The 18,319-nt window shown below is 57.4% G+C and overlaps 1 protein-coding gene across 9 annotated transcripts in view; it reads right to left on the reverse strand.

The window, feature by feature from the left end:
• Positions 1–18,319, reverse strand: part of ANK1 (ankyrin 1) — a 37,420-nt gene that overhangs the window by 9,330 nt on the left and 9,771 nt on the right. For 8 of the 9 annotated variants that reach the window (XR_005956002.1, XM_041477940.1, XM_041477972.1 and 5 more), the window contains 36 exons: positions 16,797–16,895; positions 15,695–15,793; positions 14,906–15,004; positions 14,618–14,803; positions 14,383–14,481; positions 13,788–13,886; positions 13,383–13,481; positions 12,326–12,523; positions 12,148–12,246; positions 11,717–11,815; positions 11,383–11,481; positions 10,996–11,193; positions 10,726–10,824; positions 10,544–10,642; positions 9,277–9,474; positions 8,972–9,070; positions 8,480–8,578; positions 8,203–8,301; positions 8,006–8,098; positions 7,786–7,858; positions 7,352–7,375; positions 6,368–6,470; positions 5,947–6,094; positions 5,639–5,736; positions 5,327–5,551; positions 4,421–4,575; positions 3,387–3,598; positions 3,055–3,259; positions 2,803–2,899; positions 2,207–2,435; positions 1,911–2,036; positions 1,710–1,829; positions 1,418–1,502; positions 1,099–1,173; positions 512–643; positions 162–308 (listed from right to left, as the gene is read on the reverse strand). Coding sequence is in view for 8 of the 9 variants with exons in the window: in XM_041477940.1 (XP_041333874.1) it covers positions 162–308; positions 512–643; positions 1,099–1,173; positions 1,418–1,502; positions 1,710–1,829; positions 1,911–2,036; positions 2,207–2,435; positions 2,803–2,899; positions 3,055–3,259; positions 3,387–3,598; positions 4,421–4,575; positions 5,327–5,551; positions 5,639–5,736; positions 5,947–6,094; positions 6,368–6,470; positions 7,352–7,375; positions 7,786–7,858; positions 8,006–8,098; positions 8,203–8,301; positions 8,480–8,578; positions 8,972–9,070; positions 9,277–9,474; positions 10,544–10,642; positions 10,726–10,824; positions 10,996–11,193; positions 11,383–11,481; positions 11,717–11,815; positions 12,148–12,246; positions 12,326–12,523; positions 13,383–13,481; positions 13,788–13,886; positions 14,383–14,481; positions 14,618–14,803; positions 14,906–15,004; positions 15,695–15,793; positions 16,797–16,895 (4,513 nt within the window). In the remaining variant the exon portion in view is untranslated. The remainder of the gene's footprint in view (positions 1–161; positions 309–511; positions 644–1,098; positions 1,174–1,417; positions 1,503–1,709; positions 1,830–1,910; positions 2,037–2,206; positions 2,436–2,802; positions 2,900–3,054; positions 3,260–3,386; positions 3,599–4,420; positions 4,576–5,326; positions 5,552–5,638; positions 5,737–5,946; positions 6,095–6,367; positions 6,471–7,351; positions 7,376–7,785; positions 7,859–8,005; positions 8,099–8,202; positions 8,302–8,479; positions 8,579–8,971; positions 9,071–9,276; positions 9,475–10,543; positions 10,643–10,725; positions 10,825–10,995; positions 11,194–11,382; positions 11,482–11,716; positions 11,816–12,147; positions 12,247–12,325; positions 12,524–13,382; positions 13,482–13,787; positions 13,887–14,382; positions 14,482–14,617; positions 14,804–14,905; positions 15,005–15,694; positions 15,794–16,796; positions 16,896–18,319) is intronic. The other variant, XM_041477948.1, reaches the window with a different exon arrangement.

An 18,319-nucleotide genomic window follows, 5' to 3' on the forward strand; every position in this document is an offset into this window, starting at 1 on the left:
CAGCATAAGCCTCACTGAAGAGGCCACATCTGTCAGCAATGCCTCGTGCCCACTCAGTTCTCAGTGGGTGCAACCTGGTCAGGCAAGACACCAGCCCCAATCTCTGCACAGACTGTGCTCCCAGGGCCCTCCTGCATTCCCTGCCAGAAGCTGGGGCTCACCATTCATCTGGGATGGTGAGAGGGAGTAGTCTCTGTCTGTGTAGCGCCAGCTTCCCTTCAGGCTGCGGCTCTGCCGGCCGGAGCCCTCCAGCATGTTGACAATCTCGCTGCGGTCGATGTTCCTCAGCGCCGTGTACAGGTTCTCAACTGCAGGGGGAAGATGGTGTCAGCAAACTGATCCCTTGGGGAGATGCAGCCATGCCCCAGACACCCTCCAGCTGGGCAGGGAAGGCAGAAATGCATGAACCACCACTGTAAAGCCAGCCAGTGGTCCTTGAAGAGGCACACGCTGCTCTGCACAGCTAGCCCTGCCGCCTCTGTGCCTGTAAAAGGGCACCACAACTACTCACTCTTGACATCCTTGCCCTCACGGCTGGCCCAGAGGTTGAGTAAGGCTATGCTCTGCTCCAGAAGGGAGTTGGGGTTCTCCACACGTATCCTGTTGATGTCATCCACCCCAAACTGCAGCTCACGTGCCAGCTCTGGGGAAAACACCACGTCAGTCTCACACCTTCTGGTGCCCACCACAAGGCTAGGGGTGCTGTGAAGGGCTCAGCAGAGACCCTCTGTTACACACAGCTGAACACAGCAGAACATGCAGGAGCTGGGATGGGGCAGGGGTTGAAGCCCCCCTGCCCAGGCTGGCTGTGACCAGCACAGTGGGGTCTCATGATAAGAAGTGTGGGCTCTGCTGTTGGATGTGTGGCTGCCACGAACAGCAGCAACATGTACAGCTCCTAACAAAGGCCTAGCCTGGTGCCCATGCACGTGAATAGGTGCACAGCCACGGGAAGGTTCACTTCAGTGCCCTGGAAGGCTCACAGCAGGCGTGCCCTGCAAAGCAGTCACTACACCTGGCAGCACACTTCCAGCCTCCCTAAGTGTCAGCTTTCCCAGGGGTGTTGTGCATCCTCAGAACCACCAGGTGTGGACTCACCAGCCCAGCTGAGGCCCAGCTGCTCTGCTATGTCGACCATCTTCTGGTCTGCCTTGTCAGTGCTGCTCAGAGAGCCTGGAGGAGAAGAGGGAGTCACAGCTCAGCTGCACCAGAGCAGCGAGGGGAATGGGGGCTGGCCATGGGGGTCACACAGACCCCTAGGCACAGCACTGCCCTGCAGGCAGGACCAAGGGCACCTTCAGGGAAAGGGAAGTTGCTGTGAGTGCAACTAGGACAGGATCATCCCAGCTGTCCACTGGCTTGGGCACCCCAAGTGCAGGTAGTGAGTGGGCTGGAATGCTCCCAGCAGGCTGCATACCAAAACTGGTCTCACTGAGGATGCTGTATCGTTCCCGCAGGGACAGTGGTGTCAGCGTCCTCCTTCGCTCATCACTGCCACTTCCCTGTGAAATGGTGACAAACCAAGGGGTCAACAGCTTGAAAAGAAGGCAGCAGCTCTGCCCTGACTGCTTCTCCTTCACCTCCTGAGTGGCATGACATGGCCGCATGGAGCGGGTGAAGAAAGCTGACAGCAAGAGCTGTCCCCTGCACTTGGAGAAGGGATGGGCCCTCACTGCCCCCTTCCAGAGTGCCAAGGACCCTCCACTGACCTTGGTGCAGGGCGGTATGCTGATGTTCAGGTGGCAGAGCACGTGCTGGAGGTCCTCGTATTTCATGGCCTTGCGCAAGAAAGACAGGGAGCCACTGGCTTCCCGGCTGCTGTCCCGCACCTGAGTGCCAGAGCCCGGTTAGGTGGTTTGGCACCAGCCAAGGGCCCTAACTGCTTGCTCAGTCCTGTACCCTGGTGTTACCTTGATGGGAATGACGAGACGATTCTCGCGGAAGGACTGGAAGAGGAAGGTGCGGGGCTGAGCGGCCTTCTTGACAGGCACCAGGTTCCCTGAGAGTTCCACGTGCAAAGGCATTCCCTCCACCACCTGGCCAGGAGCAGAAAATGTGCTCAGACCCTGTGCAGAGCTGCTCCTCCTGCTGCTGGACAGGGCAGGTAGCCCTGACTGTCCCAGAGCCAGGCTCTTACACTGCTATCAGCCTCCCCTCACTTTGTTATCCCTCTCCCTGCCCTCCACACACGCTGCTGGTGACAAACCTCAATGTCCCTGCTGCGGGCCACCTCGGTGAAGTTCTCATGCTGCTCTAAAGTCTTGTCAACCTTGTCATCAGTCATGCAGTAGCAGCGCAGCCGGCCTTCCCGCGCATCGTTCATCTTGGCAAACACCACGAATTTGGCCATGTAGGGCACGGCTGTCAGCTCCTTGTACAGCATGGTGGCAAAGTGCACGGCCTCAGCTGTGCGTGGGCAGTCTGCCAGCCAGAACCTGCAGGAGATCTGGGTCGGGGTGCTGCTGCTGGGTGGTGGCACCAGGCAGCTGCCCCCACTCCCCTCAACAGCCAGCTGGACTGCAAGGGAAGCCCCAAGAGTTCTGGACACAGGTGTAACCCCATCTTGGATGGGGAACCAGGCAAGTACAAATAATGGTCCCCTTCTGCACACCCAGCTGTCATGACTATTTCCTGAAGTTTGCTCAGGCAGCATGGGGGTCTCAAAGCCAGAGGAAACCACCCTGCATGTAGGAATAGGGCAGCACAGCACCGGGGGTAAGGGGCTTCTCCTGGCAAAGGCTGTAGCAAGGCCCAAGGAGCACCAGATATCCTCAGATGGGCACACTTTTGCCCAGGACTCACCTGGCAGACACATTGGTGGTAAAGTTAGCACACTCATTTTCATAGACTAGCTTTGTGGTGCCTGTTATGTCTTCCCACTGGGCTTGGGCTGTCCCTCCTGCAGCAGAAAGCAAGGGTGAGCATACTGTCTTTCCATAAGCCCGGGGTTCGCATCCCCATGGCATTTTCTTTCTCCACAGCTGTGCTCCCTGGAGCTGCATCCCCCTGAGGCAGCCCAGCCCATCCCCACGGAGAGCAGGCCTGCAGCCTCACCGATGACACTGCAGAGCAGACGCAGGCTGGTGGTGTCACCCTCACCACTGTCCCGGGGATTGTCCTTCCAGGAGGGTGGCAGCGGGATCCGGAGGCCGATGGGGCGGTGGAACTTCCTCCGTCGTGGCTCCACGGTGACAATGGGGCTGAAGGTCGCTTGGTTCCCCAGCAGCTTGGTCACCAGCTCATCAGGCACAGGCTGTGCCTGTGGGTAGCACAAGGATGGGCATCAGGGATGGCTTTTCCCCAGGATGGGGCACAGCCTGGGCTTGCTGCCCACCCCTGATTGCAGAAGCGTGTCTGAGCCCCAGGCCAGGCTCTCTGAGGCTCACCTGCAGGGCCAGCCTCACTCTTTTGGTGACAGCAGTGTCTGGGAAGGTGGCCTGCACCATGGGCACCAGTGTGCTTTTCAAACACCCTCCCTCAGGGCCAATCATATCGCAGTCCTGGCAAATCCGGGACATGACCACGAAGTAGAGAGGGAAGTCGGTGGTGATGATGCGGCAGACCCTCTTCTTGTCCAGCTCCTCCTGGCTCTCCAGCTCTGCAGGGGCAGCACAGCCATCAGTGCTCACACGCCAAGCCTGTGCCTGTCACTGACCACACCACTCAGCCCCACTGTTGCAGTGTGATGTCATGACTTGCCTCAGTTTCCCCTGGTTTCTCCCTGAAATTTCCTTCCCCGGGGGGGTGTCAATCACCTCTCCTTTTCCCCACCCTTGACCCCTGCTGGGCACTATCAACCCAGAAATTCCAAGGAGAGCATGGAGTGATTGGCAGGTTCAAAGGATGCTCTCCACTCCCTGGGGGGCCATTGGCCCACCCAGGTGTCCTTCTCACCTGAGACCCCCTCCCACTGTACCTGGATGGTGGTCCCTGTGTTCCCTCCCCTGCCCCTGTCCCCAGGTAAAAGGGCGAGCAGACCACGAGGTCAGGGTTCTGTAGGAGAGTTCAGATGGAGAGTTCATTGGAGTTGTTGCAAGATTCAGAGGCTGTGCCACCAAAATAAAAACTCTGGATTAAAAACTCTCCATCAGGACCCGTTCCTTTCTTCACCAAGCCTTAGAGGTTCCTCCAGCTCAGGAAGGCCTGAGGAGTGACCTCTCAACAGCAAGCTCCAGCTGCAAGCACTGGAGCTCGGGGCATGCCCGGACTTGTCTCCACATGCCCAGCTGTGACCACAGGTACTGAACAGCATCTCTGGGGAGGAAGGACCACAGGTGCCGCTATTCGGTCAGCAGCCGAGACCAGACAGACCAAGGCAGTCCCGTCAGTAATTCTGGTACACTCCAATACCCCAGGCCACCGCAGCCCTGCCTGCAGGGAGCTGTCAGGCGTGGAGCCCCTGCCCTCCTGGCACGCTCACCCTCGTCCATGCCGTTGAGCAGCTGGTCCATGTAGCTCTCCTCGTAGCGGTTGCGGTGCTCCTTCCACACGGAGCCGTTCTCGCTGCGCAGCACCACCAGCTCGCGGTCCCCGCGCCCATACGAGGCAAAGTGGGGAATCTCCACAATGACAGGGCTGCAGAGAGCACAGGAAGGTCGCTGGCACACACAAGCTGCCACAAGGACACGCGGGCAGCAAGGTGGCCCCTGTGTAGCTTTGATATTTTATGAAAAATCCTTTGCTGGGATTTTTCCCCTCCTGAGGAGCTGAGGAGCCTCAGGAAAGAAATGTAAGCAATAACTGTCTGCTGCTGTGGAATGCAACAGGTGCAGCTGTGTTTGGTGCATGTTGGTTGTTTCTAATTAAGAGCCAACCACAGATGCAGCTGCATTGGACTCTGAGAGTCACAAGATTTTGTTATTCATTCTATTCTTGTTCTTTCTAGCCTTCTGATCAATCTTTTCTCTCTGTTCTTTTAGTATAGTTTTAATGTAGCATTTTAATATAATATATATCATAAGATAATAAACCAGCCTTCTGAAAATGGAGTCAAGCCTCGCATCTCCACACATGGGGAGTTCCCAACAGCCCTGGGCCCTGGGGAAGAAGCAGTGCTGACCTCCCTCTCTCTGCAAAGAGGGCTCTGCACCTGGTGGGACAGGGCTTTTCTGACTCTGTTCTGTTACTCTTGAGTGACCCATGCCAGAAACATGCTGCACCCCACAAAGAGGTGGGATCTCTCCTCTGGCAACCTCAAGAAGCAGGTACAGGCAGAAGTCTTGCCCTGTAGGGTAAAGCCCTCCAGATGAACCCAGATCTGTTCCCAGTCCTGAGGAATGACCCTGCTGTGGGCAGCCCAATCTGCTCTTTTCCCAGCTGTGCTCACCTGAGGAACTGGGCACCAGCAGGCCCCAGAGCAATGATCCGACTGCCCAGACCCTCCTCCTCAGCCAGTGGTGGGGGTGCAGGCAGCTTTTGGGGCTTCACCAGGCGGCAGGTAATGCGGGTGGGTGCAGCACATGCGCGGGGCGGGATGACCACACGCAGACCGTGGTGCCGGCTGCCCCGCATGGAGCCACCACGAGCATCCACCATGAAGCTCACCAGGAACCTGCATGGGACAGAGGCACGGGCACGTGGGCACCTTGCAGCCAGCTGGTGAACAGAGCACGCCTGTGCTGCACAGGTGGGCACTCACCCTGTGTGCACGGGGCTGGCCACGGGACTGATGTTGTCTGAGGTCTCAGTGGCAGGGCTGCTGGGGATCAGAGAGTCCTCGTCGAACTCTTTGGAGGGCTGTGTAAGGCAGGGAAGAGACCTTGTGGGCAAAGGGTCCTGTCTGGGGGTGCTGAGCCTGCCCACCCTTACACAATCCTCACTGGACAGTCCTGTACCACCGGGTCAGTGCCCATTACCCACCACACACTTGAGCTCTGTGGTGATGGGGGAGCTGCCCCAGCAGGGAATGCCTGGGGGAGGCCATGGCAGGCTGTATCTCATGCTCACCTCCTGTGGGGACACCGAGGGTGCATGCAGCAGGCTGACTTGCTCAGCTTCTGTCTCCACAGGTCCTACCTGCTCAGTCTCCTCAGCTCTGGTCACCACAGTTTCAGGTGGGATGCAGGGGACCTGCAGGACAGCTGGAGACTCCACCCTGGCAGGAGAGGGTAGTGACAGGCACAGAAGTGGTAGGGTCCCTCAGCCCTTGCCCATCCCCATGGAGTCCTGGGGCCTCTGGACAAAGGCAAACTAAGCAGCAGTCCGCAGTCCTGGTGCAGGAGCAGCACTGACCAGCTCTGCCTGCTATGCCAGCCAGCGAGGGCTCAGTGATCTGTTCCTTGCCCAGAGCCTTTTGTGCCCCTTGCCCAGCACAAGGCTGGTCCTGTGCCCTGTACCTGCTCCCTCCCCACCATACAGTGTCTCTTACGTTTGCTCCAGTGTCGTTGTGGTCATGAACTCCAGTATCTCTCTTTTGCCTTCCTGCTCTCTGAGATCAGGTGTCTTGGGCTTTGGTGCAATCAGCTCTTCCTCTGAAACCAAGAGCTGGCTCAGCAAGCAGAGGCAGATGGACAAGGAAACACAGGTATCCAGCACTTGCCCCCACCCCTCCTCAGGGCTGGAGCCAGGGCCCATCCCTGCTCCCACTGCTGGACACACACACACACATTTGCCCCCTGGGTCTCAGCCAGACACAGGGAGGGCTTTGCTGTCTGCACAATGGGTCAGCTGGCAGGGCAGGCCAGCGGGACAGGAGCTGTGGGAGCCACCAGGAAATCTGGCTGCTCACTAACCTCTTTCTCACAGCACCAAACAGAGTGCAGAGACTGCGGGGGACACCTTACGCTTTGATGCCTGGGACAGGGACATGGGCACAACTGGGGGTGCAGGAGGCTGCCCTAACACTGCATCCCACTGGAGGCACAGAGCTCTGCTAATGTGACCACTGGCCCCATTAATACCTGCTAGCTAGCTCATCAGAGTTTGGCTCTGGCCAGTGCCCTGTGGAGGGTCTCCAGCACTTCCTGCAGCACACAGAGTGCCCCAGAGATGGGGAGGGGACCACAGCAGCACAGAGACCCTTGAGCTCTCAGGGGAATCCCTGCTCTGGCCAGGATGGCATGGGGCAGTTGCGGAGGGACACCAGGGATTGTCACAGGTTCCTCCACCTGCCATGGACAGGGCCTGGGTCTGACAAGGGGGTCAGGGTCCTCCTGAGTGGGAGGATGCCCGTTCATGCAGTCACACCACAGCAAGCAGCACGGACATGGATTGGCAGGGTAGGATGGCAGGGCTGGCGCTGCAGAGCACCAGACCAGCAGCAAGGCTCAGCAGATGGACACGGCGTGCGGATGGTTAGTGGCCATGGGGTGAAATGGGCCATTGAGCTGGGGCAGGGGGACACATTTCATACCCATTACTGTGACATGAGCAGTGCCTGCAAAGTAAGAAGAGGCAAAAGTGAGGTATTGGTGGGAGGGGGCGGGAGCAAACCAGCTACAGCTGGGCTGGGAGCTGGTACCCTCCTTGCCTGAGCAAGGCACAGTGGGGGCTGTGCATGCTCAAGGGCTCTCTGCACAGTCCCTGGGCCATGGGATCACGGAGATGTCCAGACATATCCCTCCTGCATAGTGCAGGGAAGCACCCAAAGCTGGAGGTGCCACCTCAGGAGTCTGGTGGGCTTCCCTTGTCCTCTCTGCAAGACCACAGCAGGGCCCACACAGCTCCCTGGCCTGGGGGTGTCCCTGTTCCAGCAGGAACAACAGTGCCATCCCCTTGACTGCTGCCTGCCATACTGACCCAGCCAGCAGATCTCTGGGATGCTGTGACCCAACTCCCACCCCTCACCTTCATCCTCTGATACGTCCAGAATCTCATCTACAGTCTCTGGGAAGCTCATGCGGTGCTTGTCGCCAACGGACTGTGGGAGCAGAGCAGAGCAGAGTCAGAGGAAGCCAGCGTTTTTCTGCACAGCTATCTGACTAGGCACCCAGCTGCAGACCTTTCCCAGACTGCTCCCATTCCCAGCCCTCCTCAAGCATCCTGCTCCCAGTACCCAGGAGCTCACCGGGATGTCGATTTCCTCTGTGACAATCTTGAGCACGTCCGTGACGGAAATGTAGCCAAGCCTCTTTGCGATGGCCAGGGGAGTGGTGCCGTTCTGTGCACGGAGGAAAGAGGGTCAGCAGCAGCCACAGGGCAGCTCAGGCAGCTGTGCCTGAGCTTGGCACGGCGTGGAGAGGTGCGGGGAAGCCTTGTGCTCACCGTGCTGATCTCGTTGGGGGACGCGCCATGCTTCAGCAGCAGCGTCACCACGTCCGTGTGGCCCTGCTGTGCTGCTTGGTGCAGGGGGGTGTAGCCCAGCTGCAGGGGAGGACAGAGGGTGCTGCCATCAGTTCTGGAAGGCTGCTGCCCCAGAAATGTCCCCAGGCCTCACACAGGGCGCTCCATGCCTGGAGCAGGAGGACAGCTCCCCCTCCCCATCAACCTGCATGCTGTCCCCACAGCAGGAGGGTCCTTGGAGCACAGGACCCCTCTGTACCTTGGTCTTGGCGTTGACATCCGCTTGGTGCTGCAGCAAAAACTTCACCAGCTTGATGTTCCCATAATGGCTGGCCACGTGCAGAGGGGTATAGCCCATCTGAAAGACAAGATCAGGGCTCAGTCTGCCCTCACCACTGCTTACTGCTCTGCTGGCTTGGATATGCCCATCCCACAGGCAAGCCCCCATGCAAGAAGGATCAGGCATGCATGTGGGGGTTTCCCAAAAGCCCAAGACCAAAGCACAGGGCTTCAAACCATGTTGTACTTGTGGGTACAGAGGTGAGCTACATGAGCAGGCAGGAATCACCCCTCCAGAGAGGTGGGAGGAAGAGGAGGAAAAGTCCCCAGGGCACAGGCAAAATGATAAGGATGGCTGCTAGAAGGGAGTCTCTTGCACAAAGGAAAAGAAAAGAAATGCTCTTCCCTGAGCAGTCTAGAGGTAGTTCCCCCCATGTGTTTCACCAAAGCCATGGTCAATGCACTACTTTACCCTGGTCACTGCATCCACTGTGACTCCATGTTTCACCAGAACATCAGCAACCAGCACGTGCCCCTCTTGGGCCACAAGGTGGAGAGGAGTCAGGCCACTCTGCAAAGAGAGGAGGTCTCAGCACGGTGGCACTGCCATCGCTGCAGGTCCAGCAGCAGAGACTCTCTTGGGTCTCCAGCCTGGCAAACTGACAGTGTGTGCTGCCCAAAGGCAGGGAGGCACAGGGGCCTGGACCACCATCCAGGCTGCTGTCCTCTGCTGGCTTCTTTGCCTCCAGCCTGGCAGGATGCACTGGGACAACTTACCTTGTTGCCTAGGTTGCCATTGGCTTGTTTGGAGAAAAGCAGTGCCACCATGTCTGCATGCCCCTCCTGGGAAGCCAGGTGCAGGGGAGTGACTCCCTGCATGGACTCAGCGTTCGCAGAGGCCCCATACTGCAGCAGGCTGCTGGCCACTTCCATCTGGTTCTGCTTGGCAGCGATGTGCAGGGGGGTGTACCCATTCTGCAGGGAGAGAGGCTCATTGCAGTGCCCAGCCCTGCCAAGCACACCAGAAAGGACAGGAGGTGCCACCCTACCCCTGCAGGCCAGGCCTGCCCTTCCTAGCTGCCTCCAGAGCTCAGGAATGTCCCCCCCTCACCATCTCTCTGACAGCAACCAGCCTGACACTGGTGCCAAATCCCACTCACTCTTCAAGCCAAGTCAGCAGGGGGGGTTTCAAAGACCACCTGCTTCAGTTTCAACCGCTATGGGCTGTCCTGGATTTTTCTGCACATGAATTTCTGCAGCAGTATGCAGCCTCTGAGAGCTGCAAAAAGCGGCTGGAACGTGCCTGGCTGAGGTGCTGAGCTAAAGTCCCAGCACACAGCATTAGCATTCAGGCAGAGACTGCAGGGCCTTGAGCCCTGCCTCTGCTGCCACGCTGCAGGAAGGAGCAGAGCAGCTGGCAGACACCCGCCGGCCGGGCTGACGTGCAGGCTGTCGGTGACGCAGACCCACGGCGGGCTGGCACTGGTACCGGCTGCTCCCGGTGCCTGCCCAGCATGTCTGCACAGGGGAGAGGGAAGTGCCAGATGGGGAGGGCTGGCACCACCAGCCACTTGGCTGTTTGGAGGATGCAGCTTTTGCAAACAGCACGGGAAGCAAGGCGCCCGCTGGTGTGCTCTGTGGGGAGATGATGCTCCCCATGCTCAGGCAGAGCCGGGTGAGTCTCACAAGCTGGTGGGTTTTCTGACTCACTGCTTCATAGCTGCATGCAAACATTTGCCTGTGCTTTCCCAAACTGCCAGACCGCAGCGCTGCTCTGCAGGACTTGCCATGGAAACACGTTTCCCCACGCAGCAAACCACCATGCTGCTAGCAGGACCATCCCTGACACAGCCTGTCTGCTGGAACAGGACCGCTGCCTGGCACCCTGCCTGCTCCACGTGCTGAGAGGACAGCAGGCATGGAGAGAGGCTGGTGGTGATCAGTGCCTTATACATTCCCTGAGTGCCAGGGTTGAGGGGCAGTGCTGGCCCCAGGCTGGCAGGACTGGACACACACCACATCCCCAGGGAATCCCCAGACTTACCCAGGCCGAGTTGTGTGGGGAGCTCCCCTTGGGAAGCAGCAGCCTGACAATCTCCAGGTTGTTGTGGTGCACAGCCACATGCAGTGGAGTCAGGCCATTCTGTAGAGGGGGAGAGAGAACAGACAGGTGAGACAGAGCCTCTCCCCATACGAGACCACTCCTCCCACAGAAGCAACTCTCACCTTCCCCGCTGCATTGGGGTGAGCGTCATGTGCCAATAGCAACTCTGCCACATCCACCTTTCCATACTTGGCTGCAACGTGGAGAGGGGTAAATCCTTTCTGAGGAGAAAGGCAGCCCATCACAGGGTGGCAGAGATGAAGAGAGTGCTGGCACCTGCTGCAACACAGGAGGAGGCTGCCCCTCCTGTGACAGGGACACTGTGCCACCAGCCTGCCCAGCCCTGCCCCAGCTGGGCCGTGCCTTCCGCAGCAATGGGCTCAGCAGCCTACCTTGGTCATGCAGGTCTGTGAGGCTCCCTTCTCCAGCAGGGCCAGGGCTGTGTCCATGTGCCCCTCTCTGGCAGTGATGTGCAGGGGCGTGTGCCCTGCTGTGGTGGCCAGGTTGGGGTTGGCGTTGTTCTCCAAAAGGAGTTTGACCATGCCGGTGTGGCCGATGCGGGCAGCACAGTGCAGAGGAGTCTGGTCATCCTGTGAGGGTGGCAGAGAAGCTGTCTGGGCAGACCTGGACCAGACCCTTCTTGCAATGCCAAAGGGATCCCAGCCCTGCTCCCACTGTTGCACAGCCCCTGGTAGGCAGCGCTCTGGGCACGTGACAGCAAAGAAACCCAGCACCAGCTGTTCCCAGAGCTGAATATCACACAGGTCCTCTGTACCTACCTTGGCCTTGGCATTGGCTTTGGCTTTGTTCTGCAGCAGGTACTTTGCCACATCTGTGTGCCCAGCTCTGGCTGCCATGTGTAGAGGAGTCTCTACTTTCTGCACCAAAGACAGGATAAAGTGGTAAGGCCAAAGGAGGGAAAATGCCTTCCTGTAGTCATTCCTCTGCTCTGAACAGAGGAGAGCAGTGGCTGCAACCCCTGCTGGTTCCTTGTGCCAGCACAAAGCAGAGGGCACCAGGGACTGCTCAGGTGAACGGAAGGAGCAGGACCTGGATATCCTGCTGAACCCCAATAAGCTGAGCTCCCAAAGCCCCAGCCAGGGTGGGACTCACCACGTTGGACACATTAGGAGAGGCTCCACGCTGCAGCAGAGTCTTGACGATAGGCAGGTGTCCCATGAAGGCAGCCACATGCAGGGGGGTCAGGCCAGACTGTGAAGAGAAAGGGGCCAGAAACCAAGATAGCACTTATGGCCTTGGCAATATCTCTCACTATGCCCTCCTCCTTCTCCCCAGGACAGGTCTCAGCACAGGGAGAGTCCCCACTCTGCTCCAGGAGCCTGGCAGGTGAGTGCAGAGGAAACACACGGAGCTGCTGTCTCCCCTGCATCTCCTTGCCCTTCAGGAACACGCTGCCAGACTAAATCAGTTCTGAGCTGCAAAGAGCACCAAGAAAGGCCCCGGGGGTATGGCAGAAGCAACAGGGACATGACATGCCCACACTGTAGAATCAGGAGAGCTGAGGATGGGCTCAGCCCACCTACCTCTGTGACAGCATCAATGGAGGCTCCTGTCTTCAGCAGCAGCTCCATCACGCGGATGTGGTTTTTCTTGCAGGCAATGTGGAGGGGCGTGAAGCCGTTCTGCAGACAGACAGACGGTCAGTTGCAGGAACTCTCCCTCTCCCCCTGGCCTGGCCCAGACCACCCACCTTTCCCTCACCAGGGCTCGGGAGTTGGGCTTGGCCCCCTTCTCCACCAGCAGCTTGGCCACGCGGTGGTGGCCGCAGTGGGCGGCCACGTGCAGCGGCGTCAGGTGGTCCAGGGTGATGTCGTCGATGTCCGCGCTGTACTGCAGCAGCAGGCGCACGCAGTCCAGGTGGTCACCCTGGGCTGCCATGTGGATGGGCGACAGGCCGTTCTGTGAGCGTGGAGAGTGTTAATTAGCCTCCTCGAGCCAGGTCTCGTTAGCCCTTGGAGGTGTGTGACACGCCTAAGATAGCTCAGCTGCTTTTGGAGGGGTGAAAATCAGCAGGATGGCTTCTGTTGCAGTGTTGGAAATGAAAGGGTTTAATGAAAGGCAAAATAACCAACAGAAAAACTGTCCAGGTGCAAGAGGTCTTTGCTCCTGGTAAAACACCTCACAGAAGCAATTAGTTTAGTTGGTCACTGCTTTTCTAGTAAATTGCCCAGGTGGGACTTTTTGGCTTCTATCCAATTAGCCATCCTTAAGTCTGAGGTGAAGTCCCCAAGGTCCTATGAGGTGGCTTTTCACCAGCTGAGGAGAGAAACTTCTGGGCTTCTTTCCTTTTTAGGGGGACAAAGGATAGTTTTGCCACTCCATCAACAGGGGGCACATTCCTACAGCAGAGCCTCTGGGCTGGGCCAGGAGGGGTCCAGGCATCCCACCCAGCCCCTGCCTTGCACCCCCAGACACTACTCTAGGGCAGATGGGACAGCTTGTGCTACCAGAGAGAAGCCTCAAAATCCCTCACTGGGACTTAGAGGAGCAGTGTCGAGTGGAGGGAAGGGCCTGAAGAGCTGCTGACACGGGGCAGACTGTACCCAGGCCATCTCCTTCTCAGGACTGGTCCCTTTGAAGGATGAAGCCCTCAGGCAAAGGACTCCAGCTAGGGCTAAGTAGGGCAGGAAGCTTCTTATCCCTCATCAGGCCAAAAAAAAAAGCCCCAAGCCAGTCACGGGTGCCATCCAGCAACTGTGCACACCCACTGTGCTGCCCTGGGACCTGGCACCAATCGCAGCCCCAAGTCACTGGGTACCTTGGTTTTGGCTTGAATGGGAGCCCCGTGGTCCAGGAGGATCTCTGCAATTCTCACATGTCCGTTGCGTGCTGCACAGTGCAGAGGGGTCAGCTCGTCCTGGGGAGAGAGAAGGGCTCAAGGGCTCAGTGTGGCATGGAAGGGCAGGGTTCCCTCAGGTAGAGGACTAACAGGGTCTTTGGACTTGTCTGAAAAATAAGGCAAAACTGAGCCTGGGCTCAGCCCCCAGGGCACACCTTTGTAGCCACGCAGCCTTCCCTCACCTCTGTATGTGCCAGCAAAAAACCTGGTCCATCCCCTTAGTGCACCTCTCTCACACTCCCAGCAAGACGTTTGCAGGGTAAGCACTGGGCACAAGGAGCTCAGGGAGGGAGATGGCTGTGTAAAGGTGGGCTGTGCTCTCACCTTGGTCCTTGTCTCTATCTGGGCCCCCCGGTCCAGCAGCAGCCGCACCATGATGATGTTGCCCCGGCGGGAAGCTATGTGCAGGGGGGTGATCCCATTCTGTCAGGAGGAAGGACAGTCTGTCAGAAGGAGCAGCCCCTTCTCTTTCAAGAAGGCAACACAAAGGAGAGAGGGCAGGGAGAGCTACATCTCTGCCCAGGGACAGCACTGGGGAACAGCTTGTTTAACAGGGCAGTGCAGCTACAGGCTGCAGACAGAAGCTACACAGAGCTTGTAGGAAAGCACCAGCTCATGGGTTGGGCTTTGCCTTTGGGTCTGGAACAGGTTCTTCCTAACTGCAGGTTCTAGGAGCTCTGCCCTGCAGCAACAGCACCAGCTTTCCCTCAGCCTGGAGACAAGGTCCCCAAAAGCTTTCAGGGATGCATGGCTGCTTCTAACAGAAGGAGACATAGCAGAAAAGGCCCATGCTTGTTATTAATTGCATGCTGCTTTCTGCGTAGTCCCACCTCACCAGCATGCCCTGGCAGCTGCTGCTGCACCCTACATGGATAGGAGGCACAGCACAAGCCCCAGCAGCTTCCCACTCTGCACTCACCTGGGGTGTGAAGTTGACACTGGCTCCACGGTTCAGCAGTAATTGGGCCACACTGAGATTCTCATAGTGGGCTGCAATGTGCAAAGGGGTGAATCCAGTCTAGGGAAAGAAGGAGGGATCAGCCAGCCAGACACATGCTCCCTGATGAAACTACGGATAAATACAGCATACCGAGCTGCTGTTCTCCCTGGGGATGCGGGGGAGCTCCCAGAGACAGCACAGGAAAACCACACACCTTGGAGAGGACATCAGCATTGGGGTCATTCTGCAGCAGCACAGCAGCTGTGCGCGTGTCGTCATTGCGGGCTGCAATGTGCAGGGCAGGCAGGCGGACCTTACCCTTTGTCCCATAGTTGATAAGGTGGGCAACCACATTCTCATGTCCTTGCTGGAGAGCCACAGCTAGCGGGGTGAAGCCATCCTGCCAAGGAGAGGGAGAGAGTCAAGGAGCCATGGCAGGACCCGGCACGTCCCTCAGCAGCCCCCACGAGCAGGGCCGTAGGTTCCTCCCCAAGGATCTTACCTCTGTGGCTACATTCTGGTTGGCTCCATTTTCCAGCAAGAACTTCACAACTTCCAGGTGGTTCTCCTGCGCTGCCATGTAGAGAGGTGTGAAGCCTTTCTGCAAACACAGGGCCATGAACATCAACACAACTCTTCCTTGTGTTTCTTGAGTTCTTTGAAGACCTATACCCCCATCAATACTGCCTCTCCCAGGTCTGTGAACAGGGGCAGAAGCATCCATTGAGGGTGTGAAAAAGAAAAAAAAAAACCTGGCAACTGTGGAACAATCACAGAGAGATGGAGCCCAAGGCTGCAATATCCAGAAAAAAAAAAAAAAAAGTGCTTTGTAAGAGTCAACTGATAGGAGACACTGCTGGCATTGTCCCTAGCTTCAGGGACAATTCTCCTATCAGGCAAAATCTGAAGAGCTTTCAGCCCTACCAGGCCCAAGGAAGAGAGAGTGAAGGAAGCACAGTGTGTTTAACTGAGGTGTTGCTGGAGATCTCAAAGCTTTGCCAGGGAGGCATCAGCCATGAGTCCTCCCCGGATAAGTTCAGCATGCTTGCATGTGTTGACAGCGACTCCCTCAACACCACAGAGACCTCACTGGTGTCCCCACGTGCCTCAAGACTCCCTCCACACCATTTGCACACTTGTCTCTTTCCAGGAGTCTGGCAGAGCAGTCCTTGCTCCTGAGCAAGACTAGAGGGAAATTGCAAAGGCCATTCTGGGCACAGTTCCCACCACGAGGACACCAGCACCACCACACAGGGTGGGTGCCTTCCTGTTCCAGACCAGCTCACCCTACCTGGGACTGCGCATTGACGTTGGCCCCATAGTTCACCAGCTCCCGGACCACGTCCTGCTGTCCAGCCAGGGCAGCGATGTGCAGGGCTGTGTTTCCCTTCTGAAAGACACCACAGGACAGTCCTCAGGGGCTGAAGCAACCCAGGATGGCAGGGAAAGACGGGCCTGACATGCTAACAGGCATGCAAGCAGAGCAGCTGGCCAGGAAATGCTTTGGAAGGCCACGCAGCTCTCACTCCGTGTTCCATCCCTGCTGTAAACCAACCAGCCACCCTTCCCATCTGCTGGCCAGGGAAGAGAGTGATTTCATCTCTCCCATGAAGTTACTGGCAGCAGGAGCTGTATGCACTGTCAGGTGCTGTGCATCTTCAGCACTGAGAGATGAGGAGAGGGGGGAGGACGGGGGAGCTGAGCTGGCAGCTTCAGGCAAAACTGCAGCGTGCACCCTGGTAGCCAAGGCATCCCAGCAGATACCAGGGGTGATGAGCAGGCTGGAAAATGCACACGCAGGCTCTTCCCACTTGTGCCTTTGGGTGGTGTGGCAGAATGCCAGATTCTGCTCTGTGTCCAGAGCCCTGTGAGAGCACCAGGGAGGTGGCACCTCCTGTTCTCACAGCCCTTCACTGGCGCTGGAGGCTGCTCATTTGTCAGCCCTGCTTGCTTGTGCCGTTGTCTTGCTTGTCATCAAGAGAAAACCACACCTGCTGTGGTGATGCAGGAGAGAACAACGTGTTATTTACAGAGCACCAGAGCTCTCCAGTGACATTGAGGCCATCTCATTGCTGGAACATGCAGGGGCTGCCCTGGGGCAGCAGCCCGTGCCAGGAGGAGATGCTGGTAAGACAGGACTAGCCCATGCTGTGGTTTGTGTTACTCCTCTCTGAAGTCCACAACGGCCCCCACAGGAGAGAGGCACCTTTTATTTATTAAGAGATGCCAAGCCTGTGCTAAAACCAGAGCCTGGTGCTAGAGCTCAGCCCAGCAGCACTGCCACTGGCACAGCAAGCAGCATGATCCCTGCTCAGCTGCTGCTGCTGCTGTGTCTGGCAGCAAAGGCAGTGTGCAGAGCTGTGCCCAGCGTGGCCAGGCTTCCTCGTCCTTACCTTGGTCGTTGTCTCCAAAACGATCTCCTTGTGCAGCAGCTCCACCACCATTTTCACATGGCCCTCCTTGGAGGCCAGGTGCAAGGCGTTCAGCCCATTCTGCAGGAAGCAAAGGTGGGAAAAGGGAATTAGCCTCCACCTGGGCATGGAGCTCTCTGGGGAGCACCTACTCTGAGCTCCTGTGCAGGCAGGACTGCGGGCACTTGGCCCATGCTGGAGAAAGGCCAGGCTGGTGGGGGCAGGAGTGACTGCCCTGTCCTTGGGCGCTGACATCCAGCACACCAGCCACGGTGCCACGAGCAGCCCCATGCTGCCAGGAAAGCTTCACACAACTGAATGCTGGCTTGCTGACTAATGCTGGAGGTTTCTCCATGAGCAAAACATGCAGCCCACGTAGGCAATTTCCTACAGATGGGTGGTACCAGAGCTCAGTGTCGATGTGCTTGAGGCACAGGAGCTGCTTCAGTCCTCCCTGCTCATGGCACATCCCTTGTGTCAACTCCTGTCTTTGCTCAAGTGACTTTCCACGGGGTGCCCCTCCTCACAGTCAGGTTTTTCACACCTAAAGCACAGAGCTGAGCTTTGTGCACAGTCCACAGCAAGGATGCACCACCACTGCAGTGTAGGTGCACATACAAACCATAAACTTTACCATTTACACAGACAGATGTGCAGTGAGAAGCCCTGCTCCGGGCAATGATTTTATCAAGCAGCAGCCCAATTTAATTCACAGTAGTTTGTGAGCCTCCAGGCCAGAAGCTGCCTTCTCCCTGGCTTTCAGACTGCCCACCAGCACCTTGTCCTGCAGCCCGTGGTGGGCTTTGTTCCCCCAGAGCTCAGCTGCAGCAAAGAGTGTAGAGAAGGTGTTGGCTGTGTCACTGTTAAGCTCTACCAGTACCAAGAAGCTCCCAAAAAGCTCAAGTGACTTCTCAGGAGCATCTCTGCATCTGCCCCAGTTTAGCTTTTTCCTTTTTTGCCTTTTTTCCTACACGTGGAACCTGAAGAGCAGAGGACTGGCCAATGCCCCTTTATCCTCCCCAGGCTGTCAGAAGGAGGGGTGCCAGGTCAGACAGCATCCTCAAGGCTGCTAAGACAGCTTCTGCTCTGCTATTTCTGACACCCTCTTCCACTTCCCAGATGTGAACAAAAGGTCTGGGATATTTGCTAGAAAAGAGGTTAAATACCTGCAGGCATTTTCAGCTGCCCCTTTTTCTCCTTGTTCCTCACTTCTCCCAGGTGGATGTGCTGGGTTTACTCACCCCTACACAGTGTTGTTGCATGGCACCTGCTCCTGCCCAAGTGCTCCACCTTCCAATCATGTGTTTCAACTCTGGACTTCACAGAAATGCTTCATCCCCACCTAAATATTGGTAGGGGAGCAGAAAATGCCCAGGGAGGCTCAGTTCCATCCCTCAACACTCCAGTTAAACTCACAACTGCTTCAAGAGTGTTAGACTGCAAAAAGGTTTTCCACTCTTTCTCACTCAAAGCACCAGTTGCCCTGAGGAGTCACAGATTCTTTT

This window comes from Pyrgilauda ruficollis, unplaced genomic scaffold, assembly GCF_017590135.1.
Source record: "Pyrgilauda ruficollis isolate IOZ18807 unplaced genomic scaffold, ASM1759013v1 scaffold113, whole genome shotgun sequence".
In the NCBI taxonomy this organism is placed as follows: domain Eukaryota; kingdom Metazoa; phylum Chordata; class Aves; order Passeriformes; family Passeridae; genus Pyrgilauda; species Pyrgilauda ruficollis.